Genomic DNA, 16446 nt, shown 5'->3' with positions numbered 1-16446 from the left:
TGTTAGTAACAGTTTAGATGACAAACAGAAAACTTTGAAACTCTAATTTATTTTCTGTTATGCTGTCTGTTTTCTTTTTGCATTTCAGACAGCTTGGAGAATGAAAATAAAATGATCAGTTTCAATTTTGTATAGCTGTTTTCACTTTTTGGTTCTCATTTGTTTTGTATAACACTTTAAATATGCAAATTCTGTAGTTCAGTGTTGATGCTGCATACCTTGCAGAGGGATATTTAAATACAAACAAACATCTTCCTTAAGTTAAAACAAACAAAAATAGCCTACCTCTATTAAGCATCATAAATTCTTAATTATAGGGACCTAAGTTTTGGGCCTAAGGTGCCCAGCAATGTCCCTTTTGCCATACTATTTTAGGTGGAAGTATAAAATTTTTGGAGGCTGAGTGTTACTTCACAGAATCTTCTATGTGACTGTGAGCAGATGGGCAGAGTGACCCGAAATCGGATGATCAGCAATCTTTAAACTAAATACAATGCAGCAGAGCAGTAGTTCTTTGCAGTGCTTTATTCGAGCTCAGCCCTTTTTGCAATCTCTTACTCAAATAGGCTGAGAGTACTGCTAAGGTCAGCAGTGGACCTCTTCCCTTCCCTCCCTAAGACTTTTACCATAGCCCTTTGGTGTGGATTACCTCTTTGTAATCCTGTCCCTTCCTGTTTCTTATAGTACCTGCAAATACTATAGTTGCCTTAAAGATGGAAAGGCAATGGGACTCTAGTTGGACTACAGAACTTGTGTGATCAGTTGCTGGGGGAGATTGGGGTCACTAATTTAGCAAAAGCACTCTGCGCCTTCCTACCATAGGCTGAGAACAGCACCAAGGCAATCTGCATTGCAGAGATGAACTTCTAGGCCTCCCAGGTTTTTCAAGCAATAGAACATATGTTCTATCTGCTAGGACTGTCTAAAAGATGATTGTCCTTATGTGGGAGCTTAAACTAAAGATCTCTTTGAGGAGTCCTGAGGATTTCCAAGCAGCTGGTATGATAGGCAGTCCTCACACTCCACTTCAGCTGTGGCTTTATATAGTCTGAATACTCAGCCATTGATCTGTAGCAAATTTAGCTTTGACATACATTTTTAACGTATGCTATCTGCCAAGGTTGGACTTTGAGCAGTAGTTATAGGCTAATGAATATTATGGCAGGAAGTAATTTAATGCCTTATATTTTCTATTTAGACAGTTTTTGTTTGCCAAAAACGTTTTCCAGACTCTTCACTTAAGAGATTTATTCCCTACAATTTGCTCTAGTGGATTCAGTAATTTTATGTTACTCATACACACTCTCACTTTTTAAACTTGCAAGCCACAGGCACATCAGAACGAGCTTATCACAGTTAAGATGGCCCCAGATGATGGTAAAATGCATGTTTTCCCTCTTTAAACCACAGTTTGGGAACAATATTTCCCTGAAATCCAAGTGTATGGAGCAAAGGAGCACTACCTCCTGCTATTGAAACAGCCAGCCTTCCCAGGTAGTACTCACAAAAATGTCTCTGATTTCTTTTTGGTCATGGTTGATTGACTTTTATTTATAGTACACCTCTACCCCGATATAACGCGACCCAATATAACACGAATTTGGATATAATGCAGTAAAGCAACGCTCTGGGAGAGCGGGGCTGTGCACTTCTGTGGATCAAAGCAAGTTCGATATAACACGGTTTCACCTGTAACATGGTAAGATTTTTTTGCTCCGGAGGACAGCATTATATTCGGGAAGAGGTGTATCATAACACATTTTCCACTCTTATAATCTCATATCTGAAACCATTCGGTTGATTGCTGGTGTCTAAGTCAAAAATGATTGAGTCTGACTACGCCTGGAGGTTATCTAGTATTGAAAATGTATCAGTTATCTTTTTCCCTTTAAAAAAAAAAAATTAGCATACTTACATAGAAAGTTCTGCTTGTGCTGGCGTAGTGAGCACCCAATTCTTTATTTTAACTGCTTTACAGCTGGGCTGACTTGAGTACAAAGAAGGTCCAACTGTCTTGACTGAAGTTACACATGGAGTAAATGTCTCAGCTAAGATTTGTACCCAAGATCTCCCTGGATCTCAACACTGTTATGTAACCAATAAGGCCAAGTTTGCGGTATGGCACTATATCGGTGCGTCTGTGGCACCATAGTATAAGCGTGTCCTACGATGATGGAAGGGATTTTTCCCATCACTGTAGGAACTCCACTTCCTCAAGTGATGACAGCTAGGTTGATGGAAGCATTTTTTTTTTGTTGACTCAGCTATATCTATGCTAGGAGTTAAGTTGGCATAGCTATGGTGCTCAGGCATATGAGTGTGTCACATCCATGAGTGCCATAGCTATGTAACACTAATATTTAAGTGTAGACCAAGTCTAAGGAAACTACTGTAGATAATACTTTGAACTTATTGTACCTTGTGCACAACTTCAAAGCACTTTAGAAAGGTGAGTCTTGCAAAGGTTCTGTTGGAGGAGATGGTTGAAAATTAAGCAAGAGAAAGAAAGTGACTTTCCCCAGTTTGTACAGTGAGTCAGTGGGTGAGCTGGAAATAAAAGTTGGGTCTCCTAATCACCTACAATGTCTCCTAGACCCGGGAGCCTCTCTGAATGCTCCAGCTCCAAGAGTCTGTCTCTCTCTGCAGAGACAAAACTGTTTGTGCTTTCATAGCAACAGCCAATAGAAATTGAAATCAGTTAGTATTTTTAGTACTCTGTAATAAGCAGTGCCCAGTTGATTGGGCAGTGAGAGGGAGACTTAAACTCTTCCTGTAATCGTGTATAGTTACCATGATATGTTTTAAGTAGCCAAAGCAGGTGCAATTTTAGCTCTACTTGTTAAGTCATTTTTAATGTTACACGCTTACCTGGGGCCAATAGCCACACATACTCCGCTGACCTCTTTGTCCCTGTAAAGTCCCATGCCAAATGTCTGACAAATTCCATACATGCTCTGCTAATTTGAAGCAATATCCTAAACACAAGTGGACATTATTCCATTAAACTACAAAGTAGCACTGGTAAAGAATATTGTGAAAGCAGAACAGATTCTTAGACAGAAGGAAGCCATCTGTAATCAGGATAAGGATTAGCACCTCTGCTGTTCAATAATATCCTTATATTAATCACATTAAAGTAAGTTTCTTGAATTTAAAGAGATGTTTGTATTTTTGTCACTTGGATCTTACAATGAATAATGCCTCGTCTGTAGTAGAAGGTGTGCTGATCAGGCACTTCCATTCTGAGCTCCTGTTCTCATGTGCTTATTAACATGCCATAAAATTATGAAAAATTTTGGACTGAAGCATAATTGTTCTCAGCCCAAATTTGAATTTCTTTTGAGAAGCGTGGTAACATTTTGTTTAGCTATTTTAGTTACTTACAAAATTTGAACAGTTTTTTAAAAGTATCTTAGAATAAGCCCAAATACTTGGTTCTGAAAGTTCACTTCGACCTCTAATGAAGGCAAGTGCATTTGGCATGCAAGCATCTAGTAGTCATAGTCAGTTTATGACTTTCCACTAAACTTTGCATATGGAGGTGCTAAACTCTAGACCTGATAATGCTTTAGTACCTATTTCAACATGAAGTATCCCAGATATCAATGTCTTTCAGTCATTAATCATTCAAATAAAGTGGTTTTGTACTTGATAGTGTTTTCATATGTGTGTTAATTTTACTTGTGAAGCAAATGTACATTTCAGTAAAGGCAAGAGTGGCACACCAGTAATGCACGCTGACTAGCTGGTATATTTGGTACTCTTCATGATTCAGTCTCTCATGTTTAGATACACGCATGCCTTTATTTCAGTATGATCAGACCAAGTTTTTATTTTTTAGAGGGGAAGTTGTTTTACATTATGATGACTGAGGATTGAAATGACTGATGGAGAGACAATTCTAAGTTTTGGTTACACTGAACAGCTGTTAGTGACATGGATAGTTATCTACTGAAAAATACTGAATTGGGAGGAATGGAGGAGTTTGTTAAGGAACCATATTTTGAATTTCCTGTAATTTCATGAAATGCTGAATTATAATGCAATTATTGCTCAGGCCTGGTTCAGGCATATGTGGGCTCCCCCTGCAAAGCCATTTGATTGGGCCCCACAACTGCAAAAGCCAAGATTCATTGTACATCATATCCCCACCCAACTATCTGCCTGAAACTTCTAAGCCATACCAGATATGAGGTTTTAATGTGGTCATCGGGTAAGATTAAATAATAATAATTTCTGAACTGCACTGTGTATTTGTCAAGAGAGTTTGGGGAATAGTGGATGGAGAGTCCCTGTTAAATTGGGTCACTTATGACTATGAATTTTGCAGCCTTGGCTAAACTAGCCCTTATAGAAATGCTTATCTGTAAAATAGCAATACTTCAAAGATGGCTTAATAATGTCTTGTTTGCAAGATCTATGTATGTCTGACAGCATTAGCACAACGCTACGTGATATTTTTTCTTTCCCCTGTCTATTTCTCCTCACTTTAAGATGAGGGATACTTTTTGCCAGGCATTGATCTAGACATGCGCAATAGTTGTAGTTGTCTTTCTATTTTTTTTTTGTTGCTTTAGTGTTACTTAATGACTTGTGAGAATAAGAAGAGAACAATGTTTTATCCCATTACATAAATAAATCTATCACCATCGGTTATAACCTTGATTGTTATGAGCATGATGTCTGATTGAATTAGTTATTAAAGACATTTTCTTTTATCATGGAAATTCATTTAATATATTTAAAAACACACATATAACAAGTAGCATTTTTCTTCAATTTGTAGTTGCCTGTGTTTATGTACATTTAGCTCTTAAGGATAATTCCTTAAGTATCTCTCTTGTGACCATCCAGACTGATAAAACTTTCTTTTTTGCCAAGCTAATTGCATGAATGCTTTCAATGCTTCAAACCCCGCTTGACAAGAATCTGAGCTGTCAATCCTTTTTTTTTTTTTTTTTTGTGCTATGTAGTCTCTAGATGACTACGTAAAATAAATTATGTGCCAGTTGAAAATGTAAGTCATACATAGGTGTGAGAGGTGCTTTTTAAAGTGTGGGAGGAGAGACTGGGACATTTCAGTATGGTTCTTGTAAGACGGAGCTCTTATTTTTAATATATTCAAGACAATTGGTCTGATGATAAACAATGTCCAGGATCTCTTTTTCTGTTTTCAGGTTTGGGGTAAGAACTGTCCAATGTAGTCATGGCTCGAGAACGGAAATGCATACTATGTCACATCGTGTACAGCTCAAAAAAGGTAAAAAACAAAATGAATTTGCAAGGCTAATATCTTTGTATGTGGGGATCTGGCTATATGCAGCAAAGGAGAAATGTGTCCTTTGTTTTAAAAAAGATAACCTTTTGTATCAGAAACTGATAGAGATCTTCAGGTCTATTGAATGAAATAGAATTATTTCAGTACTTCCTGATAGCCTCTTCCTCAATGTGACCATGTACTGGATATACATTCTCATTAAGTATTAAAAATATCCATGGCTTTCAAGTTTTAATGTAATCTTTTGTGTGATTATATTAGAAAGTGTATGAAAGTTGTAAGTCAAGCACTCAGAAGCCTCCTCAGCCTTAATTCTGTTCCCTTATGCATTCAGAGTGTCTTATGACATAATCATATTTTAGTTTTTGTGGTGGGTCCCTACATCTTTCAGTATGTCAGAAGGACATTGTTTATCAATTGAGGCAGCTCATTTTCTCATCATCATTGTTTAGTATATGCTGTGGCTTGTTTACAGCATGTCTTCCAAACCCTGCATTATAGATGGAATTTTTCTTTTCCTTAGACTTCCCTGTAGTGCTTATCAATGCAGTATCAGAGTATCTCACAAACAGTAATTGCTTTTATTTTCATAACATTTTGGTAAGGACAAAGTGCTATTCCCATTTTATTAATGAGGATCTGAGAGGAGAGAGAGAAGGTTGGCCATTTTTCCAAGCGTGTCTGTTCTAGGCAGGAAAAGAAAATGGATCGCCCGATCCCATTCCTGTTCTTTAACTTGAGTGTTCTTCCTGTTCTAGCAGACATCTGCCTCATTTGCAGCATGTTATACAATGACTGCAGTGAATGAGTCAAAGCTGTTTTAAATCCAAAACCAATTCACTGTGCATGTCTCAGTTCTGTCTAGAATGCGCACCGAATGAAACAGGTCCTGCAGAACAAAGCAGTGCGTGTTGATATATAGTAACACTGTATCATAATGCATATACACTCTCAAGGGCAGAGTTAAGCAGCCCTAATGTTGTAAATATTCTGATTTTTTGGAGGATGTTAAAAAAAGCCAAATTAAGACTGTTTATGTTATGGAATGTTTTTTAAAGAAATAATTGTTGTTGTTTTCTAGAAAGGAGTGGAACACATTGAAGTCACAGCCCTTGCCTCATTCCATGTACGCTTTTCTATATCCACCTTCTGGAGCTCTGCCTCCTTCTATATAAATCCCAAAGATCAATCCTATGGAAGGAAGCTTAGCGAGTAATTCCTCAGGGTGACACCACATTCAAAAGAGATTTAAAAAAAAAGACCTATTAGAGCAGAATATATCCTCGTGCAGAGTAAAATGAATCATGAGTTATGCTTTCTTTTTCTTTTGTAGGAGATGGATGAGCACATGAGAAGCATGCTTCACCACAGAGAACTTGAAAATCTGAAAGGAAGGTATGTGAATGATGATGCAAACTGCCTTTCAGTGCAGTTTACATATCACACTTTTGGGGAACTAAATAGCCTTATTTCCCATGCAAGCTAAATTCAGTTTAAAGGGAGAAGACAGATTAAGACTTAACTGTTTTTATAAATCACATTTCTTTGTGCCTTTCTATTAGACACTAAAGTTCTTAATAGCCATGAGGACATGTCTCTGTTAGGAGCATGGGATTTCTCCCTAAATCTATACAGTTTGCTGCAACTATAGCTTGGGCTGTAGTTTGGTATTTTTCTACTTACAAAATATATGTTGCTATAGTTAGTTTAAATTCAAATGCCTAATATGCTGGTGGGTTAAATCACCTGGAAAATCTAAATCATAGAATCATAAATAAAATCCTTTTTATTTAAAAAAAAAAATTGTTGTGCTGGATGATTAAGACTTTGCAATTTTAGAGAGAGATATTCCAATTTGTACCCAATCCCACGTTTAATCTGAAATGCACAAACATTTGGTACATAGAGGCTCCAACTCTGAATAGTGCCCTATTGTGATGGGAGCTGTACAAGCACATAATAAGAGACTTTCCCCACCTGAAGAGTTTATAAGCTGATTAAATTAGAATGATGGACAGGAGAGGAAATGGGCAGAGTGAGATGAAATTACTTGCTCAAGGTTGCACAGCAGCTTACTGTCAGACTGGGAGTAGAACCAACTCTCCTGAGTTCCATCCCAGTGTCCTGTTTATTGTACCATACAGCCTCTGACCTTCAAATAAAGTATTTATACCATATGAATTTTTAAAAAAGTTTATATTGGGATTCTCTCTCAGACCTTTTCCACTCAGCTTATCCAGAACACCGTGTCCAGTTCTGGGAGAATGCTTCATCCAGTTTTCTGGGATCCAAAACATTCAGTTTGACTCTAGATTTCGTCACTCACATTCCTCTATTTGACATATAGCAAAGCTACACTGAGTTGATCACAGAGGGTAGAGGGCATACCACACATCCAAAGTTACACAGACAAACCTCTTCCTTTATATGCCTTTACACAATACACCTCTACCCCAATATAACGTGGTAAAGCAGTGCTCTGGGGGGTGGGGGTGAGGGGGCTGCACACTCTGGTGGATCAAAGCAAGTTCGCTATAACGCAGTTTCACCTATAACACAGTAAGATTTTTTTGTCTTCTGAGAACAGCGTTATATCGAGGTAGAGGTGTATGTTGCATTTGCTATACATGAAATCTCACATATTTTGGATTGGTTTGCTTACTTTGCGGGAACCAATCCGTGTACATCATTCTCTATCCATGTGCTGTCCACGTGGAAACTGATCTTTACATTCCAGGTTTATCTTGTCCATAGTCTCCATCAAGGTATTGCTGCTTATTTTAGTTAGCACAGACTTCCTGTCAAGCCCCTATTTACAACTTAACATTCCATTCACCTTCCCAATTATGCCTACTAAGAAATTAGGCAAGTTACTTGTGTCAAGCCAGGCCTACAGTATATTTAAAAAATAACCCCCTAAAATCCAAATGATCCTTCATTCTCAAAGGCTAATGGTGTTCTGGATAAGCAGAGTGGAAAAGGGGGAATTCTGTGCCACTGCACATGCACAGAATTTGTTTCCCACAGATTTCTTTGCTTCCCTGCAGAAAAATGACCTTCCCCTGCAGTATGTTTTGAGTGCCCAGGGCAGCTGACAGAGAGAGAAATGACTGTGAGGCAGGACTCAGCTGCTAGTCCCAGCTGGGTTGGGGAAAATGGGACGTCCTCTTCCGCTGCACAGCATCTGGGGCCAGACCCACCCCAGATTTCTCTCCCAGCCGCAGGAAGCTCTGCAAACTCCCCCCTTCCCCTGCTTCTTGCACTCATTGCTCCTCAGGTTCAGGATGAGTGATTCCTGTACAGATTGCTGCTCCCCAGTATGCCCAACTCCTTTGCATACCCAGACCCTCCCACCAAGGCTTCCCCCTCCCTCCCCACACTTAGAACCTCACCTCAGCCCCCTGATAAGCCCCACTCCCTGTACACCTGGACCGTCCCGATGAGCCACCCAGATTCCCACCCCACCAAGCCACAACCAGCTGCACCTGGATTCCCACTGCACTGAGCCACACTCCTGCACACCCAGACCCCCCCCTGCTGATCCCTAACCACATCACCTGATCCCCCCTGCAGAGTCCCATTACTCTTGCATCCAGAACCTCCCCCAAGAAGCCCTGGGCATCCAGAGCCACATCTGTATCCCCCACTGAGTCACCTGCAGCCAGATTACCCCATACAGAACCCTCTTAACCCACACCTGGATCCTCCCAAGCTAAGCCCCTCTACTCCTGGATCCTGCCTTGCTGAGCCTGCCAGCCCACAGCGAGGGGCAGGACCCTGGGGTGTTTCTGGGGCAGGATGGGTCCTTGCACAGTGTCAGGGTTTGGTGCAGTCTCACTGCTGAGTCTGTGTCCTGCAGGGAGCTGCATAGTGATCTTTCACTTCTATGCAGCCAGTGACCTGTGTTCCCCAGTGCCATGCTGGAGCTTCTACATTTATTTGACAAATAAAATTTGCAAAATTTTGCAGAATTTTAAAATATTATGTGCAGAATTTTAATTTTTTTTGGCACAAAATGCCCTCAGGAGTAAACTACTTGTGTGGTGGTGAAGTAAGGTGTCCAGACTTTCAGAGACAAAACTGACATCTTGCCAGTTAGGGAAAATGTGCCTAGGAGGACTTTTGATGGCTCTTTGGGGAAGGTTGATTACTACATCAGCCCACCATTTGGATGAGAAAAGGACACTTAACAGTAAAAGGTGTAGTGCAGAGGAAAGTGGTGTTTGCTCATCACCATTCCCTCTTCTTTTCTTTTCTTTTTTTTTTGTCCTTCTCTTCCCTGTTCACTCCTCTGTTCATTCTTTTTTTTTTTTTTCCCCCTAATCTCTTCTGTTACCCTTCTGAATCATCAGTGATGCTTTTAAAAAGCACTTCCTCACTCTATCTTTCCCCACTCTGCCCCATGTCTCTTTGGGAATAGGAAGGGCCTGAAATTGTGCCTGGAATTAAAAGCACCTTATTTCTGCCTCTCATCTGTTCTGATTCTTAACCGTAGAGAACATCTGTTCTGTTAGTGAACAGCTGAGAAGTAGTTGCTCAGATACCCTTGTGTCATCAACATTAACTTCAGCAGTTTGTCTCAAGTGTCTGTTTTCTGACTAATTTTTAAAGCATCCCCTTTAGTGGATCTTTTCTTGCAGCACATGATAATGATTCTGAATATTTTAACAATTGCTGAGGCTAGGATAGATTCAAGAGCTAAAGATGGTGCAGATGGCAGCTTAAAGTCTTAGTCTTCCATTTTGTGTTTGGATTTCTAGGGCACGGTTTCCCGCAGCTGGCAACTCTTCTCAGCTACTGTTGAACGTTAAAGTCCTGCCACATTTCACCAGCTATCAGTTTAATTCTTTAAAAATTATATATAATATACACATACACACACTGGAGCTAGAACTGCTTCAAAATGGATCATCCAAATTGTGTAATAAATTTTACTCTCGTCAAACAGACTTATCTCAACATTCTTCAGGTTGAGCCCCGGGGAGGTGTGGGTTTGGGTTTGGAGTTTTTTCCCGTTTTTTTTGTTTGTTTTTAACTAAGTGCCTTTCATCTCTTTTACCATCTAGAGATTAGATCATCTATTGAATTTAGTATTTAACTGTGTATTATGATCTTGTTGTATTCTTTGTGAAATCTTGGTTTTAGATGAAAAAGAGAATTTCATATTTCCATTGTATCTGATATTGTGAAATTTCAAAAGATTTAGTAACTGTAGTTTTCCATTTTCTTAGTATCCGAGATGAAAGGGATTGATTTTAATGTCAGTCTTTCTTTCTGCTGTCAAAGTGTTTCCATCACTTTGATTCAGATCTCCTTCCTACAAGAAAGGCATCTGTGCTCTGGCAGACCTAGTTCTTATACTTGAGAATCAAAATGGATAATAAATTGTTTAGTTTACAACCTTTCTTTCACTTTCTCAATTTGGAGTACTAGAAATCTACGTGGAATTTCACAATTTATGTAAAAGACAAGGAGTAGTCTCCAGGAAGGAGACTTGAAGCAGCAGCAGCAGCCTCATAAACCTCAGTATGTCAACGAGCTAATAGAGGGAACAACGTGCTACGCAGTTAGCATGAGTTACATTAACATTTATATTATCTATAAGTTTCAGGGTTAACACCCCATTGGTGTGAGTCAGTTCACGCTTCTGAGTTTGTCTGCAGAGAAAGACATAAGTGCATTGGTTTGAACTTTCTTTGTTTGCATTTTTAAAGTTAACTCTGTAACCATGAGGGCTAAAATTAGAAGTGAAAACTTAAATTCTTGGGCACAGCTGTGTGGCCAGAGGTGAATTCTGTAAGTTATGTTGCCCCAACGGAGTACATGGAACCCTGGTTATAACTTCACTTTCCAATGGGGCCATCATATTTTGTAAGAATTCCGTTTTGGACAATAATTCAGAAAACTCAGAGCGGCATCTGCCTCACTCAAAGAGACTTAGCTTGAGCCTTCACCTCTTGCCTCTGAAAACGAAGTCTCTTCATTTGGGTTGATGGGTTGTTTAAGTATTTTGTCACTTATCGCGTATATTCTTCTAACTTCAGATTTTCTGCAAAATTCTCAGTCTTTAAACAAGCTCTTCCCTTTGGCATGTCTGGGATCCAGAATCTTATGCTTGCCAAAAGATGCATATGGTTCCATCCTATTCTTGTGCTGCCTCTCTTTAGCACTACTGAACATTAAGCTGACACTACCTTTCTCTCTCTTCTTGAAACCACTACTTAACTTTTTATAGTGAAAATTTAAATTCTGGAGAAAAGTCACATTTACATGGAGACTGTTAAGTCCTCAGGTATATGGCTTTTGCCCATGACTTGCATTTCTATTTAGTGTTCTCAGCGATATATAATGGGCATGAAACTTCAGCCATCATCTTAAGTATTATGATACGCATGATGTCTAGTTCCATGAGTGACTTCATAACAGCAATTGGAATGAGGCCAAAGTCTTATGGAAAGACTGTTTTCCACTGAATATGCATCAGCACTTCAGTTTGGACAGAGATTATCCAATGTACATAATGAAATACACAGCAGAAATTAGTAAGGTTAAGTGTGGGCCATTTTTGTCCTAGTCATAATGGTGTCAACTAACTCCCTTGTTAAAGTTGATCAAACAACATTCCTTTGGCTACTAGAGCTTCATTTCATGGAAAAGTAGCATTAGGAAAGTATTAAATGAAAACAAGGAAGGTCATAACCATGTGATTAGCCATTTCTCCACAGACCAGCGAGTGCAGGGGTTCTCAAACTGGGGATCATGACACCTCAGAGTCATGAGGCTATTACACAGGGGGTCACGAGCTGTCAGCCTCCCCTCCCCCAGCCCCTCTTCACCTCCAGCATTTATAATAGTGTTAAATATAAACAAATAAGTGTTTTTAATTTATATGGGGTGGGGGTCACACTTGGAGGCTAGCTGTGTGAAAGGGGTCACCAATACAAAAGTTTGAGGACCACTGATGAAGTGGTTCAAGAGCCACTGTTTGGGAACTACTGATTTGGAAATTGGAGAGGATGAAGGAGTGGAGATTCAGTCCCCAGCCCTGCTACTTAACCTTACCCAAAGTAACTCTAACTCTGCTTCAATTTACCAATCAGTAAAATGGAATAATATTTACCTTTCAGAGGAATTGAAACCTGTATTTGTGAAGGACTTTGAGATTTCCTAGAAATGTCAGGTATTATAATAGGTACCATTAGGTTTTTCTTTTTTTTTTATGTCCAGTTGGGTAAAAGGTCCTTACATTTAAAGTATAGCTCTACTATGATAAATGAGTATGTAAAAATGACATCCATTTAGACACTCTCCCTGTTTCTCCCTCTTTTGACAATTTTAGCAAAAAGTAAGCTTTACTATATTTTATTCCTGGCAGTTCATAGTTAACACAGTTAAGAGAGTGAGCGGTATTCTATACCTGCCTGTGCATTAGCAAAACCGTTAACTAACTTTCATTTGGTTCAGCTTGTGCTAAACCACTGAAGATGAGGTAATACAGGTGTCATACAGCATAATGTGATCTCCAGCATCTTTATTACTGTTGGTAATGTGTGCAAAAGAAAGAACCCAGTCTGGTGCACAAATCCCAGGTTGAGTTTGTAGGGCTGATCGAAAGAAAAATATGTATTTTACTTATAACTGCACTTGTTCTGCACATTTGAAACTGAGACTCTCAATTTAATTAATAGAAACACCACTTTATATACTTAAACTTCCTAAACATATGGCCTTTTTGACTGATATGACTGTTTAAATACCTTTACTGTGTACTATAGATCACACTTTACTAGTAGGAAAAAAATAGAAAAAGTCTTTTAAAATCACCTGTTCATTTCAAAGCCTTTTTGAAAGGCGCAGACCTTTATTTAACAACCAGCTGGCGACCCTTCTTTAAGCATGGCTCAGATAAGGATGCTGGCTTAAAATTTTGCGGGTGGTAAATTTTTTTTCTTCTGGATTTCTTTCATACTGTTAGAAACTGCAGAGGTGGAGGCAAGATTCTTGAGCCTCTGGTTTCTTTGATGGAAACATTTAACTGAATAATGAAGATATTTCCAATCCATGAGATGGGGATTTTTCATCACTTCAGTAAAGGCAATTAGAATATGAAGTGGAACAAAGCTTTAATACAAAACAAGTTTTTTGTTTTGTTCATTTAGTATTGACCTTTTGATGTACAAGTTGAGTTTTCTAAATATATTAGATGTGAGCTAATGACCTGAGCTCCAGTCACTTATATTGCTGTTTTGGGAAAAGGCAGGATAATTCACCTGTCCCAATGACTAGTCTAAATGTGGCTTTTAGTTTTGCTTTTAATCTTTACATGGATCCCAGGTTCCTCACCACTTCCCACTTTATTTCCATTCATATATTTGGGCATTCTAGTACATAATCTCTATATTTGAGACATAGGAGCATTCAGTGCTGCTTCTGTAAACAAGACAGTGGGGTGCAAGAAAGCATCAGTGAGGCAGGCAGTGGGCCCTATGTTGGTCCCACCACACTATTTGCTTGGCTCAGAACACATGTGTTTTTTCTGCTCAATTCTACTTAACTTACCAATGGACTTATTTTATCTTTTACTTTTTTAACCATTAGCTTAACTAAAGGATTGGTCAAGCACTATATTGTAGGCTTTTTAATAAACATTAAATACTGATTTGATTGATTTTAATAGTAGTTTTACTGCAATATTCACGGACACTTTAGTAAAACCATTTGTCTGACACAGCTGTCAACTTCCTGCAACTGAAATAATTTTATTTTTTAAGATAAGCCTTCTAAAGTAGAAAGCAGACCTCATGCATCATTTGAACCAAATAAAGTACAGTGAACTAAGATCCCTCCCATCACTTGCTGTGCTATGGAGTCTTTGAATTCCAAGCAGAGGTCTCAGCTGTCCCAGTTTAGGTTACACTGTATTAGGATTGGCTGTAGCAGTATACCCCCTCCTCCCTCTTCTAGCTTTCACTGGGGGAAAGCATGAGGCAGAGATTAAATGTAGAAGCTGTCACCAGGCTTCTCCAGTGCAGCTGGCACCATGGATGTGCTTCAGAGCAGCTCCTGCTAGCTCTGTAAGCCCTCCACTCCACCTCCTCTCACTATGTTTCCTCTGATAAGGTTTTGAGTACAGCAATCCAAGAAGAATTCCCTGCCTCCCACAAATTTATATCGCTCTATTCCCAAGTTTTTTACCTCTTGATTGTTGGAAAAAAATCTCTAAAAATTGATCACAAGAAGCCCCAGAAGTTGGGGAAAATTGCTATAGGAAAAAAGAAAAGCCTGAAAATTCAAACAGTTTTAGTGTATTGAGCAAAATTATAGTGCCTAGTGCACCAGCAATTGGTTAAGAAAACTGGCATATTCAGAGGAAACAGAGTAAGATCTGAGTTGTCTACCATGCCTGTGGGAAGGATTGAATGTCCATCCTCTCCCTCTTTCCCCAGGGACAGCAACCACAAGTGCCAGGTGTGCAGAGTGACAGTGGTGGGCTTGTCAGCATATGCCAAGCACATCTCCAGCCAGCTGCACAAAGACAATATCGATGCCCACGACAGAGAGGAAGACGAACGGAAAGAAAAGGCTGATGAAGAGTACTTTGACAAGGAACTAATTCAACTAATCAAACAAAGGAAGGAACAGAACCGGTAAGTATTCGTCGTCGTCTTCTTCTTCTATTAAGAATTCCATTAAAGCTGTTCTGGGTGTGGAGAAATGCTGCCAAGATAGAAGTATGTTTGAAGTGCAGTCTGCATGCAACCAGTATGTTGATCATAAGACCAGTTTATGGTAACTACCTGTAGGATGCAGCTTGTGTGTCTAAACACAAACATTTCATTTGATCATTTTCAGTTCTGATAGTTGTGAGGTTTACTGCAGTGCTTGGAAAATAAAGCTCAGCCTAGTCCACAGCAGAGATGAAACAGTTTCACTTGTAGCATCACAAGGCCTTGAACTGGAATTCCTTGTGTGCTTCTTAAGGATTCAAGAGCATTCAACATCTCTATGCAAATATTTTATATTCTCATAAGCATACAGTTGAATAAAATGTTCCAATAATTCTAGCAGCAGTATTAGTATCATTTGCCCTACAAAATTACCCTCTTGCAAACTCTTGTTGGGTATAACTTGATGCTTTTATTTTACAGTTCTTATTTATGATCTCTAAAACGAATTAAAATCTCTTATTTTGGGTGACAATCTAAAAGTCATCCTGAAATGCACTGAAGTCTTAAATGAAATGCTTTTCTTTTTTTTTTTGTTCATCATTAGCTAAACATTACTGCTCGGTATGAATGGGTAAAGTTACGCTACATAGCATATAAGATTTCTGTTTCAGCATTTAGCCTGCATCTGACACTTTTGTGAGTGTGCATTGCTAGTGCCATGTTAATTTTATAATATACAGTTTAAAGAGTAAGAACATGTTACTGTAACACTATAAGAGGGGGGACATAGGTTTTTCCTTTTTTAATTTTATTTTATGGCTGGGGACCCCAACCATCGTGTGTAATAAGTTTGAGCTCTCCTTTGACCTGACCAAGAGACCATAAAAATGAGGTAATTGCCTGCCCAGTCTAGACTCTTTGGATACCAACCAGGACTATGAAGATTTTTAGATTTTCCACTGGTTCCATCATTCTAGTAACTGTGATGCCTGGTACTCACTTTTGTGCTACGATGCTCAGCATTGTTTTAGAGTTATTACATTCCTTGGATACACTGGCCACAGGAATGGGGTCTTCTGCATTTAGTGTTCTTAGCCCACTTAAAATCTTTTAAAATTTCCCTGTTGGAAGTAGCTCGGGGGTAAGGGAAGCACTGGGTAGATAGGGAGTGTTAATTTTGTTGTGTACATCATTAACTTATTTAGGTTCATAGATTCATATTTCCCTCCAAACAGAATGTAGTTGTCAGCTATTTGACTCAAAGATGCTGCTATTTAGACACCATTCCTGTCTTGGCTTCTTATATTAGAGCTCACTTTTCCTTATGCAGTAAACCATATGACAATTTCACATCCATTTCACAGGAGGCAGAAGTCACTTTAATGCATGCTGAAAGCTTAAAAAAGAGGGATGGAATGTAAAGTTCTCAATTTATCCACAGCCAGGTGTTGTAGAGGCAAATGTTGTGATATGAAACTTCCCTCGTCCTGCCCTTCCTGT

At 39.0% G+C, this 16446-nt stretch overlaps 1 protein-coding gene across 6 annotated transcripts in view; it reads left to right on the top strand.

Moving 5' to 3' along the window:
• ZNF106 (zinc finger protein 106) overlaps positions 1-16446 on the top strand; it is an 83681-nt gene that overhangs the window by 6708 nt on the left and 60527 nt on the right. For 4 of the 6 annotated variants that reach the window (XM_030559580.1, XM_030559577.1, XM_030559583.1 and 1 more), the window contains exons 2-4: positions 5178-5260; positions 6612-6673; positions 14725-14925. In XM_030559580.1, the coding sequence (XP_030415440.1) occupies positions 5207-5260; positions 6612-6673; positions 14725-14925 (317 nt within the window). In that variant the 5' untranslated portion in view covers positions 5178-5206. Of the gene's footprint in view, positions 1-1410; positions 1495-5177; positions 5261-6609; positions 6674-14724; positions 14926-16446 lie in introns of those variants that run through there. The other 2 variants (XM_030559578.1, XM_030559582.1) reach the window with 2 other exon arrangements.

This window comes from Gopherus evgoodei, chromosome 4, assembly GCF_007399415.2.
Source record: "Gopherus evgoodei ecotype Sinaloan lineage chromosome 4, rGopEvg1_v1.p, whole genome shotgun sequence".
Lineage (NCBI taxonomy): Eukaryota > Metazoa > Chordata > Testudines > Testudinidae > Gopherus > Gopherus evgoodei.
Note: the sequence above shows the minus strand (reverse complement) of the source record. Positions and strands in the feature narration are given on the sequence as shown.